Below are 21,711 nucleotides of genomic sequence, written 5' to 3'. Positions count from 1 at the left end.
CACACACACACACACACACACACACACACACACACTCTGCGCTGGCTGGGCCGGGCCCTGTCTAGGTGTCAGCGGGGCATGGGGCTGCTGGGAGGCTGGAGGGTACCCTGCTGGGTTGGTGGGCATCCGAAACCCGCTCCCAGTCCTCGGTGTCGATGCCCTGTCCAGCAGGTTGCTCTAGGCCACAGTCCTCCTAGCCTGGGGGACCCTGGGCCCAGGCTGCCTCCCTCAAAGCTGGGGGGGGGGGGCTTGACCAGTTGTCTGAGACCCCCTGGCATATGCTGGTATATGGGCTGGCCCCAGCCCTGCCTGCCCTGGAGGACAGGGGAAGTGAGCCCCCTGGCTGGCTGGATGAAGCTGCAGCCTCCCCAGGCAGGAAGGCCACGGTGGTGGTGGTGGGGTGGCCATTGTGTGGATGAAACCCTTCAGTTCTAATTGACTTTGCAGAACAAGCCAGCTCTGTTGCCAAGGGCAGTGTCCTGTCCGTAAGTGTCTCTGGGGATGGACGCTATTGTTTCCTGCACTCTGGGCCACTCTGAGCAGACAGGAGGGAGGGAGAGCCCCCTCTCGGGGACAGTGGTGCAGATGGGCAAGAGGGCTGGCCAGCCCCCTTCCCACCCCCTGTGCCCACGCCTGTGCCCAGTGACTCACACTGGCAGTGCCTGGTGCCGAGGGGGAGAAGGACCATGCACTGGGCTGGCAGTGTGGTCACTGAGTCGGGCGTCAGGCCTGGTGTCCACATGTCCTCCCAGCCAGGGACAGGACAGGGACGCCTTTGACAGTCCAGGACTCACATGAGGGGTGGGTGGTGGGGGGGGCAGAGCCCAGAGGGATCGCCCATTGTAGCAGACCTTCTGCTGGGCTTGGGCTGACCCACAGGGCATCTGTGCCTCTGTGTGCCCAGGAGACAGGAAGAGGACCCCTCACCCAACAAAGCACCAAGGTGGCTGGAGGCTTGGGTTGTCCACTCACAGTCATGTGTCCCACCCTACCCCACTGTTTGTCCAACCCCCCTTGGGACAATGGCTCTAGAATGTTTCAGGAGGCTGGGCCAGGCTGCCCTGATCTCACCCTTTGGGCACCCCTTGCCCCCCTCCCCACCCCACAGGCCCCCAATAGGACACATGGCTCAGCGCTGAGCCCTTGTGAGCTTGAGGGCTATCTGGCCTTCCCTCTGCCGGGCTAGGCCTGTCAGCGAGGTGCCCAGGCTCAGCTCTCTTCCTGGGTGGGGGCGCCCTGCACATGGAGAGCTCGCCGCAGCTCCCACCTGGGCCCAGACAGAGGCTGGGGTTTCCTGGAGGGAGACCCAGGGGCCGGGTTGCTGGGGGTGGCCACTCTGAGCCCGATTTGCAGGATGGAGTGGAGGCTCTGCCTCGGTGGGTGGGTCCAGAGCACTGCGGCAGGGTGGGGAGCTGGGGTTGTGCCTACCTGGGGGTGGGGGTCCCCAGGCTGTCTGCCCCTCTCTGCATGGACCCCTGCACTCAGGTCGCAGCCTGGTGTGTGTGTGGGGGGTGGGGGTGGGGGATGGTACCTCCGTGTGTTGGCAGAGAGAGAGCAGTAGTAAACCTGTCCTGAAGAGACTCAGCCAGGGAGGGTATGGAAGGCCGAGGGTCTTTCCAGATGAACCAGTTAGAGACCCCAGCTTGCAGAGGCTGGCTGCCCTCTGGCCCTGGGCCCTCCTTGTCCACTGCTTGAGGATTGGGGCACATGTGGGGCAGGGTGAGGCCTAAAGAGGTGATTCTGGGGAGGGGTCAGGGTCCCTAGGAGGGGAGGGGCTGTGGAGAGGCGGGGTTGTGGAGACATTAGGCCCTGGGATAGGGCGGGGCCCTAGAGAGGGGATGGGTTTGGCCAGGGTTGGGCATCCAGTTGGGAAAGGGCCCCATGGTCCGCCAACTCTGCAGCCAGCACCCAGGACTTCGGCCTGGACTGGGTGTGGACTCTCCAGAGCCTGCAGGCAGAGCGGGTCCCTTTCCCGGCCTGCTGTGCCCTGGAGCCCGGGGACTGTCTGTCCTTGTCTTTTGTTGGAGTGTGGCTACCCCAAGCTTTGTTCCAGCCCGCCTGTCTGCTGTCATTGCCCTGACGACCGGTTGTTTGGGGGAAAACAGCTCGTGCAGGCGGGGCGCAGGCCCAGGGAACCAGGGTGGGGAGGCTTCGGTTCCGTTCTCTTTGTCACCAGGCCGGCGTCCCTCGAGGGCCCCTGGCTAGGAGGCGTGGGGGTTTGGGCCAGTACCTCCGCACATCCTAGCGGCTGGTTTTTCTCTCCCATACACCAGGTGGGGACGAGTTGAGGCAGATGTAGAGGGCTGCAGAAAATGCATGAGGTGTGCGCGTGCGTGCGTTATTGTGTGCACATGCGTGTTATTGTGTACACCGGTGTATGTGCGGGTGCCTGTTTGCGGGCATTATTGTGTACACCTGTGCGCGCACGTGCACCTTTGCTATCAAGTCTAGACTCGGCCCCACGCGACTCCCTTCCCGGGTCAGCGCCTGGGCTCCCGGACCTCAGGGATCCCACGTGGGGGGTGCAACACCTGCTCGGGGTCACTGTCAGCCCCAGTGGAAGGCCGTCCCTCCAACAAGGGGACGAATGTCCGTCCTGACCCTCCAGGGACCCTGGAAGAGGGAGGCTGATCCCCGCCCCATGCCCAGCTGTCAGCACCCCCAGGTGCAGATTCCATGTCCTCTGGGGGTCCCAGGAGTGTCACCAAGGGGCGGGGAAGGGGGCGGGCCCGGGGCCTGAGTGCGGCTGTGCCCGCAGGGGCAAGTCCTGCCGGACCATCACGTTCGAGCAGTTCCAGGAGGCGCTCCAGGAGCTGTCCAGGAAGCGGTTCAAAGACAAGAGCAGCGAGGAGGCCCTGCAGGAGGTGCACCGCCTTATCGAGGGCAAGGCGCCCATCATCGCGGGGGTGACGGTGAGCGCCCGGGGGCGGGGCCAGGTGCTAGACCACTATGGGAGGGCCGCCAGGTGAGGGTTGCCAGGTGATAGCCACCAGGTGAAGTTTGGGCCAGGTGAGAAGCCGGCAGATGTGCGGGTGGGGTCATGTGAGGGGGCAGATGTCTAAGGACAACCCCAGTCGGAGCTTTCGCTCCCGGGATGGGACCTGCAGGGCTGACTCCCTCGGGCCTCCACAGTGACCGGCCGGGTCACGGGAGGAGGGGCTGGGTGAGAGGCTGGGGCATGGCCTCGGTCTTACTGTTCCCTTGGCTGGCTGCCCTACAGAAGGCTGTCTCATCTCCTACGGTGTCTCGGCTCACGGACACATCCCGGTTCACGGGCTCCCACAAGGAGCGCTTCGACCCGTCTGGCAAAGGCCGCGGCAAGGCTGGCCGTGTGGACCTGCTGGATGAGTCAGGCTATGTGTCGGGCTACAAGCATGCGGGCACCTACAACCAGAAGGTGCAGAGTGGCAAGTAGCACCTGCGTTGGGAGCTGCCGCCCCCCCGCCCCCACTTCGTGACATTCCTGTGCTTGCTGGGTGGGTCAGCGGGGTGGGGGTGGGGTGGTGGTGGCCAGCACGCAGTTCCCACAGTGCTTGGCTCTCGGGGTCTCACCTCTTCCTACTAACCCCCTCTGCCCACGATCAGCAGGCCAGCCCCTTCCAGCAGTCCCTGGGCTGGCTGGCAGTGGCGCTGGCCACCCTCTGACCCCTCCTGGAGCCTCCAGCTAACTCACTAACCAGGAGCTCAAAGAAATGTCTGCCAACTGCTGGCTGGGCGGTGGCTTCCCAACTGGGGTGGCCTGGGCCCTCACAGTTCCCTGGCTGAGCCGGATCAGGGGTGGGGTGTCGTGAGGGCTTGCTGGGGAGGGACCTCAGGTCCCCAGCGGGACCAAGGTCCACGCCTCCCACTGCTTGCAGTGTAGCCACCACCTGGAGTACCCGTCAGTGGGGCATGCAGCCAGCAGCCCCGAGCCTGCACTCTTGACAGCGTGGGTGGTGGGGTGGTGAGCACATGACCTCCCCGGAAGTGGCTGTGGAGGGGTACCACTCCCACTGTCTTGCCAGCCCCAGCAACACAGCAGTCCTGAGGCCAGAGCCCCAGCCACCAAGGCTAGCCTGGAGGAGGCAAAACTCAGTGCGGGAAGAGGGAGGAAGGCGAGCCTGGTGCCAGCCTGGTGGTCCCCATGTGGCCCAGCCCCCCCCACCGCGGCCCGGGCCTTGGAAGCACCAGTGCCATTGTCCAGGGCTCATGTGACAAGCTGCGTGGAGAACCTCACTTCTCTCGAAGACTGGGGGTGCCCCCACTGCAGGCCGTCTCCATGTCTGAGAGGGAAGGTCGATTATGTGGGGACCCTGCCCACCCTGCTCTTCCGCCCAAGCAGCACCCAGTCTTAATGTCCTGTGTCCAGCCATCCTGCATCCTTAGGCCCTCAGTCCTGAGCCCAGCACTGCCCTGCCTCGGGGCAGTCACCTATCTGCACACAGCGCACTGTCCCAGTGTGGCAAAACCAGTGTCATCTTTGTGGTTTATCGACCCCTTCCCCTACCCCCGTCAGCTTCCACTCCCCACAGCTAGGCAGAAGACAGCATCCACCTGTCTACCTGGGGACAGACCTGTGCCCTCCCCCCACTCGGCCACTCAGGGATCAGTGACTCGTGGGCAGTGTGGGAAGCACAGTTCATGGCCAGATGTTCCTGTGAGAGCAGGAGACTGGACTTGGCAGATAACTCTGCTGCCCTCCAACCCTGATCTGGCACCACACCAGCCTCTTGCCAGAGCCCCCCACCCTGTCTTCTGTGCCTGACCTCCCACCCTTGACCTAGCCCATCCAGATTGCCGGAAAGGGGTGGGCTTCCGCACAGGGGTAGAGGCACCCCCACCTAGCCCAGTCCCAATGGGCCCCACCTCCAACTCAGATCCCCCAATGGACCCAGGAGGCTCCCCCACACCTCCAACTCAGAACCCCACACCATGGGCCCAGGAAGCCTGCCCCCCAGGGTCTGCAGATCATCTGGCCTGCTGTCGGCCAGGTGGACCGAAGTGAGGAGCCCAGGGAGATGGGGGCACCTGCTGGCTGGCTGTCCATCTCTCCAGGAAAGCTTGTCCTCGTGTCCCCGCCTCAACGCATCACTGCCAGCACAGCGCGGGCGTGGTTTGGCCGAGCCACGCCTGCACGCCACCTGCCACCCACACTGGAGTCCGCCCACCCGCCGCCACCGCAGCTGGTGGGGGCCTGCTTCACTAACCCCCCACCCCCACCCCCAAGCTCCTTACAGACCAGCCAGACAAGGCCGCCGGCCCACTTAATGAAACTTGAAAGGGACCCCGTGCCACTAGCCGGCTGCGTTTCTCAGGAAGGGAACAGAGATGCAATCTATTTTTGCGCTGTTAGTCGTGATGGCGCGCTCGCGTGTCGCTGCGCCCGCTCGTGGCCAGTCCGGTCGCTGTTGGCACGGACTCAGAAGGCGTGCGTGCCGCCGTGCATGGCCACAGCCGTCACTGCCAGCCCGTGTCTGCGTCCAACCGCCCGTGTCCGCCGTGGTTAACGTCGTGTCCAGTTGGTAGAGACAAATAAAGGTGTTATAATGTGGCTGTGTCGTCCTCAGTGCCACCAGGGCGGTGGGGACACCCCCATCCTCTGCAGACCTGCACGTGCCAGGCTCCGCCCTGTCCTGGACAGGTAGGTGGAGATCGTCACTACACCCCGCCCTTGAGGAGGGGCGTGGGCGGGGCAAAGTGCGGGGCAGACAGGGATGGAACAGACAGGCAAGGCCAAGCCGCTGGTCTACACCAGTCCGTCAGTCATCAAAACGAGGCTGGTTCCCTGGTGGCGGCTCCTAAAAAAGGGTGCTGCCAGCATGGACATGGGTAGGGACAGCAAGTTGGGCCCCAGGGCATACTGGGGCCAAGAACTGCCGTGGGCAGAGATGGGAGGGAGACCGCAAGGCGGCCTCAGTTGGGCAGGCTGGAGCTGACCTGTGTGAAAGGTGGGGAAGGTACACGGGGTCTATCTGGAGACGGTGCCTTAGAGGGGCCTGGCAGTCCCCAAGGCTGGAAGGTCAGGCTCTGACCGGCCGGCTGGCTTGGCCACTGGGCAGCGCTGCTAGGGCACATACATGCTGGGCTCTCACGCTGAGGCAGAGCCTCATGGTGGGACTTGTGGGCAGCTGTCTGCTCTCCCACCAGCCTTCACCTGAGGAGTAAGCTGGTCATGCGTGAGGGGCGCAGGGCCCCTATTCTCAGGCACACGACTTCCACAGGCACACATGGCCCGAGATGGGCCGAGTGCTGTGCCAACAATCCTGTGACTTAGCAGGCCACGGAACTGCCAGCTGCTATGGGAAGGGGCCAGGATCCTCGTGGCTGTGGACCCAGGGAACTCCCCACTCCTCAGAGGTGAATGAACACTGTCGCCCCACAGGAGAGACCCAGGTGTCCCAAGTCTGGTGGTGTCCCTGCTGCCAGTCATCGAAGGCCACCGGCCCAGACATGACAACCCTCAGGTGCCCTCTACAGACCTTCCCAGTGGCCAGTGTCAGGGGAGGCTGGCAAAGGCTGGGGCCCAGGAGCGTTTGGCGAGAAGAGGCTCCACACGTCTGGAAGCCAGCAGGCAGAAAGCTCTCCACAAGGAAAGGTCCAGCCCCGAGGCCTCCCCAGCGAGCAAGCTCCGCTACACAGACCACACACTGGGTGAGAACGACTAGAAGTGGGCAGAGTGCACGCCATGGGCTGCAGGTGCCGAGGTGTGTCGGGAACAACGCCCTCGGGGTCAACGCCCGGCCAGACGGTCACCGTTCCTTCAGGCAGCGGCTTCCCCGCGCCTCATCTTCATCGAGCTTCTGGGGGGCACTGTCCATACCCCACCTTACAAATGTGGAAATTGAGGCTCAGGATTGAATTTGCATGACTGCCCAAAGGAGGAAGTGTAGCTGGAAAGCAAAGGTCTACCTAAAATACTAAGGAACAACACATAAGGAAACGAGGCATAGCGCTCAGCTGTATGAACACTCCCCAGAGGCGAGGGTGACAAGACTGCATTTTGGACGTGCCGTCAGGGCGCTCAGTCCTGGAGGAGGCAGGTGCTCGGCAAGGTCAGAGGCAGGTCAGAGCAAAGAGGAAGGCCCTCCACGAGGTGAACTGACACTGGGTGCCATCTCGAGCTCAGGCACAGGAACAGTTGTGAGACTGGCGCAGGCCAGGGTGTTTCACCGAGTCTCTCTGGGACAGCACCCACTCAGGGCACCTAACAGCAACAGGCCCCGGCGCGCACACCCCAGACATTCTCCGCCACTTTTACACCAGGAAATCAGCAGTCGGCTCAGCAGGGTGGAAAATGTGTCTGGCAAAATTCAGACTCAAGAGGAAACATTTTTAGCAAATATAAGGACAGAAGGTAGTGTCCTTACCTGACAAAAGCCCATCCACAAAACACCCACCAGAAACTGTGAGGAGACAGGGTGAGTGGGAGAAAATCCCCACTCCATTAATACGGCTAGTCCTGTCTCACTCGAAGTTCTGGGTGGCCCTGAAAACCAGGACCCAAACTTAAGCCCAAAGGCCAGGGAGAAAGAAAACTACACAAGGAAAAACCCAAAGACTCAGTACTCACAGAAAAGCTGCTCGTGTTCCTTAAAAAAATGACGATAATCACAGGCTCTTCAAATTAAAACCCAACCGGTTGCCGGTTACACACCTGATGCACACAACGATGAAATGTCCACACATCAACAGCAACACACAATTAGAGAAATGAAACCCTAATTAACGTTTAAAGACACCCTTCCTAGTAGCACCACAGAGTCAGAACCTGTGCATACACATCTGTGGACAGGATCAGCCTGTATTAAACACGCTAAAGGAGGCCAAGTGGAGAGATACCTCGTGAGCATGGCGTGTGAGGCTGGCCTGAGGAGAACAGTATCGGTGCCCGTGCCGAAGAAAAGCGATGTAACACTGTGAAAATCTCTGACCACCACTGGCCTAAGGAGCCATGGCGGTGTGCTGCTCACGGCAAATTCAGCAGTTTGAAGCTGCCAGTTGCTGCGTTGGGGGGGGAGGGTCTCTGCCCTGTAAAGAGCCAGTCTCGTAACTGGTTCTCTGCCCAGTCGGCATCGACCCCAAGGCAGTGGGGATTTTTTTTACCACTAATACTACACACAAACTCTGCTAAAGATGAATTATAAAACAGCTGCAGCGGTATAACAAAGGAGAATTGATAGAAATTCCAGCAGATTCTGAACTGGCTGTGAAATGAGGAGTTACTCGCTGCTGGTGTCGGATGAGCCTTGCCTGGAAGCAGAGAAGCCCAGCAAGCTGTCTACTTGTGCTTTACTGACATAGTCAGGGCAGGCAGTCCAACATGCGGACCGTCACCGACTCTGGAGAACCCGGGAGGCACGGTGCTCACAGGTGAGGGCAACAAGGACACACCACATGCTTTAACACCAGGAAAGGTGTGTCAGCGTTGTGTTCGCTCAAGCTTGTTCAATCTGCATGCTGAGCAAATCTTCAGAGGAGATGGCTTATATGAAGAAGAACTTGGCATCAGGATCAGAGGAAGGCTTGTTAACAAGGAGATGGCAGACCTGACCCAGAGATGGACAGACAGACCAGTGAGAAACAAAGTGGTCAGAAACAGATGCCAACCCATTCATGACAGTGAGCCACTGTCTCTCAGACGAACGGTCTTGGATATTCCCATGGCAGCATCAGGATCGCTAACCTTCATACTGTGCATACAGAGAAATTTCAGGTAGACTACAGAGCTAAAATAAGACAGTAGTCAAATCCATACAATCTTCTGGAAAGTCACAGAATATCCTCATGTCCTAAGGAACAGTTTTAAAAATAGGATCCAAACACATTTGTCATAAAGAAAAAGATAAATTGGACTCCGTTAAAATTCAACAGTGCTCATCAGAAGACACTATTAAAAGTATATGAGACAGAATGAAAAATGAAGTTACTGTATTTGCAAGTGCCAGGCAAAAAGCGCAAAACGCTATCTCCGTTTTCAGGGCGAGGAACCTTTCTTCTGCCCAGGGCCCTTTGGACATTTAGAACCCCCCTGGAGCCATCCTGGCCAGACGCGGAATGCACTCACCCCTAAAGCAAGGGCGAGAACAGCTTCTCTTCGGGGCGGGGTGTGGTGTTCACCGGGACTGATGATTTCTATTACGGTCTGAGGGCCATAAGTTCCCCACCCCTGTCGTACAGAGTCCATCCCTCCTAAGAGGGCACGAGACGAGAACTCGGCATGCACATGAACACACTGTAGAGAGGGGACTCAGAGAGCCAGCGAGCGGGACAACGCTCCCCTCCTGTGCCTACTGGGGGGGGGGGGGGCGGAGAAATACATTTGAAGAAAAAGCAGCCAGACTTCAAAATCTGATGAGAAATATGAACTTGCAGATCCAAGAAATTCAGGGAAACTTAAATGAGAAAATGCATGGAGATCTATTAAACAAGCTTACATGGTTAACATGAAACTCTTTTGTTTGAAACTAAGAACTTTCAAGGGTTGAAAGTTCCAAGGCGTGAGAACTTCCAAGACCCCAAAAAGTCTGATGGTGAAGGAAACCCTCCCTCCAGGACACACCTCGACAAGGAGGAGGTCCCTGAGGGGTGGCCTGAATCCCCCAGAGTAACCGTCCGACACAGCAGCCAGTGCAGAGCATTTTATTTTTGCGTCAGCTCACATTTCCCACATCAATGAAACACTGCTTTCAGAAAAAGCTGCCTCCTTTTACTAACGAGACCAAGTATGAAACAATGCATTCAAGATGTGAAGTGCGCAACAGGAAATCTAGTGTGTGTCCTATTGCACGCCCGTCTCTAGAAACCCTACAAGCACAGGAGAGTGCCAGGCCTTGTGTAGATGCAGTTACTGTGACACATAATGCACACACACTGCTTCCCACACACAAAGCATTCATTCCTGTCCCTAAGCGCTGGCACCCGTTTGCTTGAGAAGGACTTCCGTGAGACACCGGCAGGGCCTGTGAAGATGATCGTATTGGCTGGCTTTGCAGAACCCTGCTGGTGCCCAGCATGGCCTGCACCTGACTCAGGGGCACCTCTGACTGCCACAGTGGCCCAGAGGCTGGCACCCCCCCATCTGAAGACAGGTCATGAAAACGAATGTTTCCTTTGGGGTCTGAGTACTTTTCCAACCCACAGGATGATCAAGGCACAAGGGACAAGCCCCGCCATGTGGCCCCCAGGGTGCAGGCAGAGGCAAAATGCTGGGGCAGGTCTAGCAGCCCCCCGGGCCGGGGCCCCGGGCGGGGAACAGGGCCATGGTCTTCTTGAGCTCCTGGTAGCTCCAGTGCATCTGCTCCACCTCTGCGCGGTGCTGCGTGCGCATGTGGCCCATCTCCTGCAGCAGGTGCTCGTTGGTGCTGACCAGGGAGCTGGGGGCGGGGAGAGTTGCTCAGCACCCCAGAGCCCAAGGCCTGCCCCTCCCTGTCCCTGAGGACACTCCCTCCCCCCTGCCGGTGGGGGTGAGAGGCACTCTCTGCAGGGCCCTGCGGTGGTCATAAGCAGACCACCGGCTCAACTGTCAACAAAACAGAGGCCACTGGAGATCAGGCCACTGGGTGCTAAGATACCACAGTGGTAGCCGAGAGCAGACTCTGATCACGACCCCTCCCCCCAAGAGGGCCACATGCCCCACCTTAGGGAGTCTCACGTCAAGCGCCCTCTGACCCCCACCCTCAGGATATAGCTGTCCACCATCCTGACTGGGGACAAGACAGTTCTGGGAAAGACCTCTCCTTGCCTGTCACCTCCCTGCCTTTGACACTGCACACGACACCCTTCCTTTCCTCCGCCCCATCTGCTCTGCCAGGTCCCCTTGCTTGGGAGTCCTGGCCTTCTGTCACCTGGCCCTGCGTAAGAGCCACCTATGGCCAGCCCACCATGTGGGCAGGTAGCGCAACCCATCAGGAAGGGTGAGGGGTGGGGAGGGCGGGAAACGAACAGTGTGGGGAGGATAGGGAGCAGATGGGGATGGCAGGGGGTGGGGTGGAAGTGGGTCACAGCCCACAGGCAGCTGCAAGGATCTGTCCTGTCCGCCCAGCTCCCTGCTCCCCGTGCCTCTTGGAGGCCTGCCCTGGGGATGCCGTGGTAGCCACCTGGCGGCCCGTCAGCTCTCAGGGAGCCCCTCACCTTTGTGTCTGCTACCTTTCCTGACCACCGCTTGGAAGTGGACAGGCCATATGCCACCTGTCTCACGGATCACACCCAAGATGGTACCCATGAGACACGCCACATAGGCCCCTCACCACGGGGCATCCTGGGTTACACCTGGCAGGCTTCAGGCCTGAGGAGGTGTCTACAGGAAGGCCTGGGCTCCTCGTTGGGACAGAGTGCCTGCCTGGTGCCCTGTGCCCGCAGGCTGGCACCTGTGGCTCTCCTGCAGCATCTGGGTGAGCTCCTGGATCTTGTCATAGTGTTCCAGGTGCTGTTTCAGCTCCACAATCTCGCCGGATAGCCGCTTCACACTGCTCTGCAGTCCTGAGGAGATGAGGCGGGGGCTGAGGAGGCCTCCAGACCCCTTCTCAGGACCAGGATCACAGCAGAGCTCACACTGGGTCACGAAGCCACAGGTGTGCCCACTGCCCCTGGATGGGGCTGCCTGAAGGGGGTCAGGGACCACCAGGCCTCTGCTCCTGACAACGGGGCGCAGGACTGTGGGGCGACTCCTCCCGGGCTCAGGAGGATCAGCCAATGTCCTCGTGGCACAGCCACTGGCACCGTCCCTCCACGCACCTTCGACCCTGGCTCTCCCGACCCTACACCAGGACCCGAGAAGTCTGCCACACACACATTTTGACACGACAGTGAGATGGTCGCAGCCACAGGGTGGCAGTGGGGCCGCAGCAGTGAGTGCAGTGCTGGGGCGGCAGGCACGGGGGACGTGCTGCTGACAGCCCACGTCGGAGCCCCAGTCTCAGGGACTCCTAGAACTCGCACGTTTCAGAACCCTCAGAGTAGCCAGAAGCTCCAGCAAACTGCAGGCCAGGTTTTGGTGAGCTGGGGCCAGTCTCCTCACAATCCAGGGAGCCTGGCACCACGCCTCCTCACAATCCAGGGAGCCTGGCACCACGCCTCCTCACAATCCAGGGGAGCCTGGCACCATGCCTCCTGGGGCCCATCTGAGGTCATTGGTGCGTGCCTGTTAGCTGGAGCATGGTCATGGTGAGGGGGCATCTGACAGAGCTGTGGTCACAGTGAGGGGGTGGGTGTCTGAGAGCCGTGATCATGGTGACAGGGACGCCTGACAGAGCCTTAGTCTGGGTGAGGAGGCTCCCATAGCGTCACTGACCTCCTAGTGCCCCTTGCGGTCTCAGAAGCCAGCGCTGGCACATAGGCAGCCCCGCCTGTGCCGAGGGGGTCTGGAGGCTGTGTGCTGTCTGATCATCAACCCTTAGAGCAGGCCCACCTGCAGAGTCCTGGCTGGGCGTAGGCTGGGGACCCCAGAGGGAGCAAGAACGTCTTGACTGAAGTCAGAGAAGCCACCCTGACCCAGCTTCCTCCTTGAAGATGGGGAAATCCCACTCCCACTGTGGCCCGCTGCTGCCAGGTGACGCTGCACCTGCACTTGCCCAGCCGCGCCGGCACACAGAAACTCACCGGTGATCTGCACATTCAAGGTGGAGGCCATGTCTGCGCTCTTAGCTTCCTTCTTCAAACTGAACAGGAGGGACTTCAGGGTGCTATTCTCCTCCAGAGACCTGTCCAAGTGCTGCTGCAGGTCCTCCTGCCGGCAGATGAGTGCGCTGAGCACCACGTGCCCATGTCCTGGGAACGGGGCTTAGCGGGGCCCTGTGGCTCCCAGCCAGCCTGAGCCGAGCCCCCTCCTCCCCCCCAATCAGAGGGGCACACGCCCAGGCCAGGGTCAGAGGTCACATCTCCCATGTGTCAGGACTAGAGGCTTCCCCATGGGCATAGAGCTGGCTCCTGAGATAGAGGCCTGACCTTCATGCTGGGGCTGCAGCAACACTGGTGAAAACATGGGGGCTTCCAGGAGGAGGATCCTGCCCACCCTGCTGGGCCCACCTGGGAGGGCTGACCCATGCGTGAGACCCCAAGACCTGATGCTGCTGTGTGAGGTGGTCTCGGGGCTCGACTTCTAAGCAATCTGTTACGTAGCTGAGTAGCCACACCAGGTGACGGCTCCATGCCCCTTGGGCCCTGGCCTGCAGGCATAGCAAGGGCACCTGAGCACTGCCGGAGTGAGGGCCAGTCAGCGCCAGGAGCCACCCGGCACCCTCTGGTGCCACCTGGTGGCAGATGGTCCCTAGGTCACACCACACAACGTCTGCAGGGGTGCCATGGAAAAAGACTTGCGCTTCAAGGACAAGAATGAGGGGTTCAAGTTCAAATTCACTCGTGTCTTCACAGTCTGTAACAATGTCCAGTTGTTTCAAGGAGGCCTGGTGGCGCTGTCCATCAAGTGTTTGGCTGCTGACCACAGTGCTGCTCAGGAGAAAGATGAGGCTGGTGTCCCCGTGAAGACTGTCAGCGTTGGAGACCTTAGAGATGAGTTGGAGTGGACTCAATGGCCACAGGGACGCTGTAGGGCAGCAGCACCTCACGGCAAGCACCCCACAGGACAGAGTGGGGTCTGGGGTCAGTCTCTGTGGGAGCAGAGCGTCGTCCTTGCCCTGCTGCAGCGCAGCTGCTGGTTCCCGACCATCAACCAGACGGGCAGTCCGACTCCGAGCCCACACTGTGGGCCTAATCACTGAGTGGGTGCTGACTTGCCTTGCCGGCAGTGAGCCTGCCTTTCTGTAGGGGCAGTGCAGACCCGTCCCTAGGGTGTCCATGGAGCCACAGCTGGATTTGAACTGCTGACCTTTAGGTGAGCAGCCTTAATCAATGTGCCACCAGGCTCCTTAACCAAACCAACCACTGGTGGGTGGTATACACAGTCCATACCCTCCATGTCAGCCACGTGCTCGACCAGAGGTGCCTTGGAAAAAAGGCCTGTCCAATTACTTCTGGCACCCAAGGGTTGCATCAACAGCTCCCACCCGCCCGCAAGGGGGCAGGCAGTGGGCGGGGCTCACCGTCTCCCTGCGCGCAGCCTCCAGCTCTTGGCGTGCCTCCCCCAGGGCGGCGCTGTGCTGCTGCTGCTGCTCCTCCAGGTGCTGCTGCAGGGACTTGTTCTCCTGGGCCAAGTGGCCCACTGCCTCGCTGGCCAGCACTGCCTGGTCCTGGGCCACTGTGAGTGCTTGGACAGAAGACAGGATGTGCCTCACCTGAGCTGGACACAGGGTCACATACCAGTGAGCCAGCCATTTGGGGGCGGAAGGAAACAAACTGCTTCTGGTCTGTTTTCAACAACTTGGCCCACCCATGATGGGGGCCTGGGCCTCAGTTTCCTGTTGCCTGGGGTGGAGGAGGCTGCTTAGGTCTGTCCACAAGAGCTGTTGGAACTCGAGCCTGCTTGGGGCCTGGACCCTCAGGGCTATTGGCCAGAGCTAGGGGTGCCCAAACAGGACTCTGCCCACAGGCAGAAGGCACTGAGGGCCCAGGGCCCCTGGCCAGCAGGGCTGTCTTTGCTCACACTGGGGCATGGGGCGGGGAAGACAGCAATGGCTAGTCTCCTCGTCCCCACCCAGATGTGGGCCATGTTCTCCCTAGGGGGTCACCTTCTCTGCCTGGCCCTCCCCCCAAGTCCTGTCAACCCCGGCCCTGCACACAGTCAGGTCACTCCTGATCTCGAGGGATAGTATCCACGAGCGGTGTGGCCAGTGCCCTCCAGCCGGGAGCAGAGGCAGGACCACACCGCATGGCCCTGTGGTCTCAGCCCCCTGAAAGCAGCAAGGAGCAGCTGGTGGCAATGGGGGCTCTGGGCCTTAGTCCCTAAAGGCCCTGGCTGCTCACCCAGGAAGGCCTCGTTGCTATGCAGGGACCTGCGGCCGCCCCAGTGCCTGTCCACCAGGTCCAGGAGGGTTTCCAGGAGTGCTGCCTCCAGGGTCGATGTCCTCGCGGGTGGGCCTGCCACGTGCTGCATGAGAGGTCCAGGATCCCTCAGCCCTCAGGTGCGCACTGGCCCCAAGGCCTGCAGGGGGCGGGGGTGGAACAAGGGGTGGGGCACGGACACTGTGCTGATACCTGCAGTGAGGGCAGGCCCTGGGTGGGGTCGGTCTGCCTGGCAGCCAGACAGTGGCACTGCACTACACCAGAGCGGTGTCAGGCGGAGGGCATGGCTCTGTGCAGGTGTGCGGAATATGCAATTCTCAGCTGGTAGGCACAGCTGTGGGGCTATATACAGGAGTTGGGGCTGCACCTAAGTGTGTAGTTATACTCAGGTGCAGGGTTTTCCATAGGAACGTGGTTATGTGCACATACACAGGTGTGAGGTTATGCACATGTGCAGGGTCATGCAGACAGGTATATTACATAGATGTGTGGTTATACACAGGTGTGTAACTCTAGTCAGGCACAGGGTACATGTGTGGGGCTCCATGTCTGCATAGTTGTGGGGTCACACCCAGGTGCGGGGAAAGCCTGGCTACACCTCTAGCTTGAGGGGAGCCCTTGGGTAGGCCTCCTTGTCCACAGGACTCTGAGACCCACACCTTCAGTAGTCACCCCTAGCCGAGAAGGTGCTTGGTCCAGACGGCATGGCTGACAGGTTTAGGACGCCTCCAGACCCTCATTCCCTCCCTCTTGGTCCCAATGGGCAGGTCCCAAGTGTCCATCTGAGCCAGTGGACAAGGCAGTGGAGGGGCAGGCCGCCGGCTTCTCCAGACATTAGGAACAAGGACCCCACCCCCGGCTGGGAAAGGCCTCTGAAGACCCCAGCATGCCCTCCAGGGTCCTGTGTGAAGAGATGGCCCTGGGGTGTAGGTGGGGTGTCTCTTGGGGCTGCAGTTGGTCCACCCCCCTTGGCACCCAGCTCACCTCTCGGGCAACGCTGGTGCTGCAGGGCGGCTCCTGGGCCTTGGGCACCTCGGGTGGCAAGCAAGTCTTCTCGCTGGGGCTCTCTGAGCTACAAGGCCTGGCTAGGCTCTCCTCTGAGCTCGGTAGTCCACAGACCCCCGCCAGGCAGCCTGGGCACTCCTGGTCCAGAGGCCCCTGGAACCTGCCTCCAGGGCCCCTGTGCTTCCTGTACCTCTGTGGGCCGGGTGAAGGCTGTGCGGCCATCAGTGTGGGCCCGCTGGACTGCTGGGAAGACCTGAGCGAGCCCTCGAGGTCTGTGGAGTCTGTCGGGAGGGGGAGGAGCTCAGCAGGTGCTTCCAGGGAGGCCCAGACGCGGGGGTGGGGGTGGGTGGCGCAGGGGGAGCAACATTCGATTGCTGGCCTCAGACTATGTGGCAGAGATGGACCCTGCATGCAGGAAGACGGCCAGGTCCCCATCATCAGCACAGGGCTCTGTCTGCTATGGGCACTACATGGCTGGGGATGATTGACAGCAGGGGCCTCCCAGAAAACAGCCTGGGCTTCCTGCCCACCTCACCCCCCTGCCTCAAGCTGGGCTTCTTGGCACCCCCATCTGCCCCATGAGCCTGTCTCCAGCCCAAGCCTCCCTTGTGCCTCAGTGGCGCATGCCATGCCCCTCTGAGCAACCCTTACCAGCCTGACTGCACTAATGCTACAGCCCACCCCACATACTCAGACCACTGACCTGCTCCCTCCACCATCCCCCAGTACCCAGCGAAAACCATGGCCTACCCCACCCACTCAGACCATTTCCTAGGACCCAGCAAAGACCATAACTCACCCCATCTTCTCGTACCACCACCCTCCAGAGTCCTGTGGGCACTGGCTTCTTCACCCATTCAGGCCACAGCCTACCACCCAGTCAGACGACCTTCCTCCAGTCGCTCCATGGCTTAGCCGAGACCTGCTCGCTCACACTGCCCTCCTCCACCAGCTGTCCATGTAGCGCTCACACTGCCCTCCTCCTCCAGCTGTCCATGTAGCGCTCACACTGCCCTCCTCCTCCAGCTGTCCATGTAGCCCCCGGCCCTGGGAGGCCGTCACAGCCCAGTGGTTGCCGGCATTGCTCTGCCTCCCCTTGGTCACACGGTCTGTGCGTGTGCCCCATGCCTTTCCCCTGCCCCCACCCCAAGCCCTGGTGAAACCTGTGCTCAGCTTTGTAGTGCCAGAGGGCCATCTGCTCTCAGCAGTCCCCTCAAGTCCAAGAGTGCCATTGGCTTGGCCAGGGGCATGACTTTCACACCCCGGAGCACGTGCACCCCCACTGTGCTGTGATGCGCCATCCGGTGTGTTCATATACCAGGTCCTACACCCTGAAGAAATGTATACGTGAGTGAGCGTGTGCCTGAGTGTGTGTGCAGACTGAGACGCTGAGACATGGCCTGCTGTGACTGTCCCTGCGGTCAATTCTGTCTTGAGACATGGGAGGCCCGGCCCCCTTACCTGGCTGTGGGGGGAAGAGGAAGTGTGGCAGGTAGGCGGGCTGGGTGTCCGGCTGCTCCCCGCAGCAATGGTTATGCAGCGGCTTCTCGGAGAGCCCCCCTCGGGAGCTGCGCTTCCTCCTGTCGGGGCCCTTCTGGGTGGCTGAGTCCCCACTCTGGAGCTGGGACGACGACGGCGGGCTTGGTGCGCCCCTGGACTCTAGTGAGGAGGAAACGCTCTGCTAGTCCATCAACAACCACTCACTTGCCCAGGACACACCTCCTTCCATCGGCTCCCTGAGACATGCCTGAGTGGTGAAGACATGTGTAAAATGTCACAGGAGACATTTAAATGGAACTTGATGGGGGATGTGAGGAAAGGGTGCCCTGAGGCCTTGGCTTCCCTACACACCAGCTGAACAGGGGTTCCCCCCCAGTCTGGTGGCAACCAGAGCCCCACCCTCCACCTTAGAGTGGAACTCGATGCAGGACAGGACCCCTCTGCGGGGGCCCAGCCACTCTGAGCCCCCGCAGTGCATGCACAGAGGGGACCCTAGGAGGAAGGGGCCGGAGCTCCCAGTGAGCCCACTCCTCACAGGGACTCAGAGTCCATAGTGTCTGCTGTCGGGCACTGCTCAGCGAAGCCCCACAGGATCAATCTTCATGAAGCCAACTGCCTCGACTTGCTTCTACCGAGCGGCAGGTGAGTTTGAACTGCTGGTCTTGTGGTGGTCACGGGGTCGGGTGCTGTCAAGTTCCGAATTATGTGGCCCCATGGTATAGCGAAACAAAACCCTGTCTGCTCCTGCACCACACCCACAGTTGCCATGTGTGAGCCCGTCACTGCAGCCCCTGTGTCCACCCGTCCCGTGGAGGGCCTCCGTTCTCGCTGCTTCTCCACTTTACCAAGCAAGATGGTCTGCCCGAGAACAGTTCTCTGCGAGGCTGGATGGTCTAGAGAAACAAGTCCAGTGACATTCATCTACAGAAAGGAAAAGCTTTCTATCAAGAAGTGGCTGTGCATCAAGAAGGCGCCAGCCCGATCCACAGGGCCCTTTGGCTATAGAGAAGACGCAGGAAGGGCTGCTGAGTGCAGGCCGGCCCCAGGCTGGTGATGCAGTCACCACAGCACTCGGCAGGGTACTGACACAGCCCTCGGTCCCAGCGAGCAGGAAGGCAAAGCTGCGGAGAGGGAGGTGCCTTAGGGAGGTGTCTCCTCTTAGGAGACCACGTCCCCCAGGTGACCTGACAGGCGAGATGCCAGCCTCCACTTTCAGAGATCATTTGACCACCACACACTGAAGCACGTGATGTGGAGTCTCGCCATCCTCGCTGGCTGTGCTTCCTCCTCTGAGACCGGTCAGTTTGCCCTTTAGCAGTCCGGGGTAGCTTCGATAGTCTTCTCTGGCGCCACAATCCGAATGCACCAAGTCTTCTTCGGGGGTGCCTCACTGTAATCGCAGTGCCACCAGGGCTACTTCCATACCCTAGGACCAAACTGCCTGGCGAGGTCGAGGGCAATGCAAGGAGGAGAGCATGACGGCCCCCGGGGCTATGGCACAGTGCCAGGACGGTCTCCTGTGCTGCACTGGGTCCCTATGAGTCAGGATCGATCCAATGGTACCTAACAACAACAACAACAGGACCGAGCAGACAGACAGATGGGTGAGTGACAGATCACAGGCGCCAGAGTTCCCAGGGTCAGAAGACATCAGCACAGACTCGGGCTCACTGTCACACATGCGCAGACGGCCTGCAAAGAACTGAGAGACCTACCAGCTAACGGTTGAGCGCTGACTACCTGTCGTGTACCAGGGCTCCACCACACTCCAGGAACAGCCATTTAGAAGCCTGGTGCCCTATTCCCAGGGCCAGGAAGGCTTCCTGGTGTGGAGGACCCCACAGTATCAAGAAGGAAGAGCATACTCAGAAAACACTGGGGTGGGGACCAGTCAGAGACCCCAGAGCTCCCAGATAGATGCCAAGCCTGAAGCAATCCGGGCCAGCAAGAACACACATGAACATCGAATGGAGCAATGCAATCAATGCCATGGGCCTGGCAGCTCAGAGTGGGAGATCAGCATCCCCAACTCCACACCAACATCAATCCCTGACTGAGAAAACAGTTCCAGGGGGAGGCTGACAGGGCCTCCGCAGACCTCCCGTTACTGTTGTAATTGCGGCCCCTTCCAGGAGATGGTGCTCAAGGCGTCCCAGGACAAGGAGTGCAGGTGGGCACAGTTCAACCACCACTGGGGCTGTAGCCAGGTGGCACTTTTTAAGAACCCCCACCTCCACCCCGGGACACAGGTAGGTGAGGCAGAAGACATGGCTCTGGCCGTGGGCTCCCAGGTCTCCGCTGCCAAAGACAGACCTGTGGCGCCCGGGCTTTTCTGCTCTGCAGCCACCGACAACCAGAAGCAGGCTCCCAGGAAGCTTGAACACGGGTGTGCGCACCGTCGACTTGGCGCCTCACATCCCATTCCACAGAGCACAGTGCAGACACTGAGGGGCACACTCCTGTGTCCTGTCAAAGGAGCCTTTTGCCACACATATCGAGTAACCTAATGCCACTGCTAGACAGAATGTGCTAAAACGCATACTATTATAAACCCTACAACAAACACTAGGATAAAGAAACTAGAGCTAACACTTAAATCAATTGTATCACCTTTTTCTACCCCTTAGATCTAACTTACAGAGTCAACAGGAAATTTACAGAAGACCAAACTCATCCCAAAGAAGGCAACAAAGGTGGAAAGGAAATAAAAGCGGACAAGTGAAAACAAGCAGGGGTATGGAGGGTGTACCCCACAGGCCACCAGTACCCTAACCACAGTGACCAGCCCGTCACGAGGAAGCAGTGTGCTGGAGGGGGTCAAGGCTAACAGCCAGCAGGACAAGAAGATGACGCCCAGGCCCGAGTCTGAGATGAAGGCGCCTGGTCTGGAATGGAACTTAGCCCTGGGCTGTTTTTAGTCACACAATAGTCGGTCAATAAAGAGAATAATCACAATATTGATGTGGGGACATCTTAGAATAATGGACCGTTTGGGGTCTAAGGGCAGTACTCTCCCAAGGACAACGTTCAGGAGGGCTAGGAACGAAGGAAGAACGGAGACAAGACACAGGGAGGGGGTGGGATGGGAGGGTGGCACATGGGGGTGGGGGGTTCCAATCAGTGAAGTGGAGTAGAACATGTGTGAATTATTGAATGCAAGCTGATGATGTGCTTTGTAAGCCTCACCAAATGAAAAGGTGAAGACACAGAAGAAGGTAGATTTAAGGGTTGGAGAAGGTAATAAATAGTAATCATAAGAAAGAGTAGCCACGTTAACTTAAATCGGACAAAAAATAAAACCACGGATAAAGCATGGTACATCTGGAAGATGAGAGAGCAACTTATCCAGCGGACAGAGCACTCCTCAATGTCCAGGAGCTAAGAACAGAGCTTCAAAATATTTGCTGGAGGGCGGAGCCGATTAGAAGAGACCTACTGATCCAGTCCACAGTGTACTTGGAGCCCTGAGCTCTCCTGTGGTCTCGGTATCTCACCAGAGACCTGAGGAGCAGCACTGACGTTGTTGGCACCAGGAGGACACCATAACCAACAACCCCAGTCCACGAGTTCTTTCCCCTGCCTGTGGGACCCGTAACAGCCCACATGACGGCCCAGAAAACAGGTCTCCACACAATTAAAGTCTTTAGAATCAGAGTAAGTACTCTGACCACGACAGAATTAAATTAGAAACCAACCACAGAAAGACATCTAGAATATACACAACTCTTCAGAAAGTAAAAAATATCTACATTTCTAAGTAAAGCAAGTGTCAGAGATTTTTTTTGAGCTGAATGAAAAGGAAAAGCACAACACATTAAATTTGGGACTGGAGTTGAAGCAGTAATTGGCAAAAAGAGAAGACCTTGGAATGGTTACATTAATCGACAAATCAATGATCTTTCACCCCAGAAACGATTGGTTCAAGACAGAGTAAGCCATGAAAGTAGTCATCATGAGATTAGAAGAAATCAATGAAATGAAAAACAGAAACATCAACAAGACCCAAAGCTGTGTGTTTGTGTGTGTGTTTTATGAGATCAATAAAGTTGATAAAACTAGCTGGCTTGATCAGAACAAGGAGAAAAGAAAAATTCTTACTCTCGGGAATGAAAGAAATATCACTACCTATATGACACTCATTAAAAAGCACAGTAAATTCGGAGAACGGATTGAGGCCAGCAGCTTCACTCGTGTACATAAAATCAGCATACGCTCCAACAAACATAGCAGCAAAACGGACTCTCCCAGAAATGGGAAGCCTGGGAAGAAATGAAATCTCAACTATGAATACCCCCACGAGGAAGATGAGATCTCTCAACTATGAATACCCCC

General features: G+C 58.9%; 2 protein-coding genes across 2 annotated transcripts in view; one reads left to right on the top strand and one right to left on the bottom strand.

Moving 5' to 3' along the window:
* The window catches only part of LOC101660414 (tubulin polymerization promoting protein), a 9,533-nt gene extending 4,003 nt beyond the window's left edge, over positions 1-5,530 (top strand). The window contains exons 2-3 of the mRNA XM_004698116.2: positions 2,759-2,912; positions 3,221-5,530. Coding sequence (XP_004698173.1) covers positions 2,759-2,912; positions 3,221-3,415 — 349 coding nt within the window. The 3' untranslated portion in view covers positions 3,416-5,530. The remainder of the gene's footprint in view (positions 1-2,758; positions 2,913-3,220) is intronic.
* Positions 5,531-9,602: 4,072 nt separating this feature from the next.
* CEP72 (centrosomal protein 72) overlaps positions 9,603-21,711 on the bottom strand; it is a 21,056-nt gene continuing 8,947 nt past the window's right edge. The window contains exons 6-12 of the mRNA XM_004698410.2: positions 17,341-17,538; positions 15,859-16,160; positions 14,836-14,959; positions 14,016-14,212; positions 12,577-12,703; positions 11,346-11,457; positions 9,603-10,352 (exon numbers count right to left, since the gene is read on the bottom strand). Of these exons, the coding sequence (XP_004698467.1) occupies positions 10,196-10,352; positions 11,346-11,457; positions 12,577-12,703; positions 14,016-14,212; positions 14,836-14,959; positions 15,859-16,160; positions 17,341-17,538 (1,217 nt within the window). The 3' untranslated portion in view covers positions 9,603-10,195. The remainder of the gene's footprint in view (positions 10,353-11,345; positions 11,458-12,576; positions 12,704-14,015; positions 14,213-14,835; positions 14,960-15,858; positions 16,161-17,340; positions 17,539-21,711) is intronic.

The sequence above is a fragment of the Echinops telfairi genome, unplaced genomic scaffold, assembly GCF_000313985.2.
Source record: "Echinops telfairi isolate 266 unplaced genomic scaffold, ASM31398v2 ScPeMD7_7469;HRSCAF=8507_1, whole genome shotgun sequence".
NCBI lineage: Eukaryota > Metazoa > Chordata > Mammalia > Afrosoricida > Tenrecidae > Echinops > Echinops telfairi.
The sequence above is the reverse complement of the archived record's forward strand: the minus strand, read 5'-3'. Positions and strand labels throughout refer to the sequence as shown.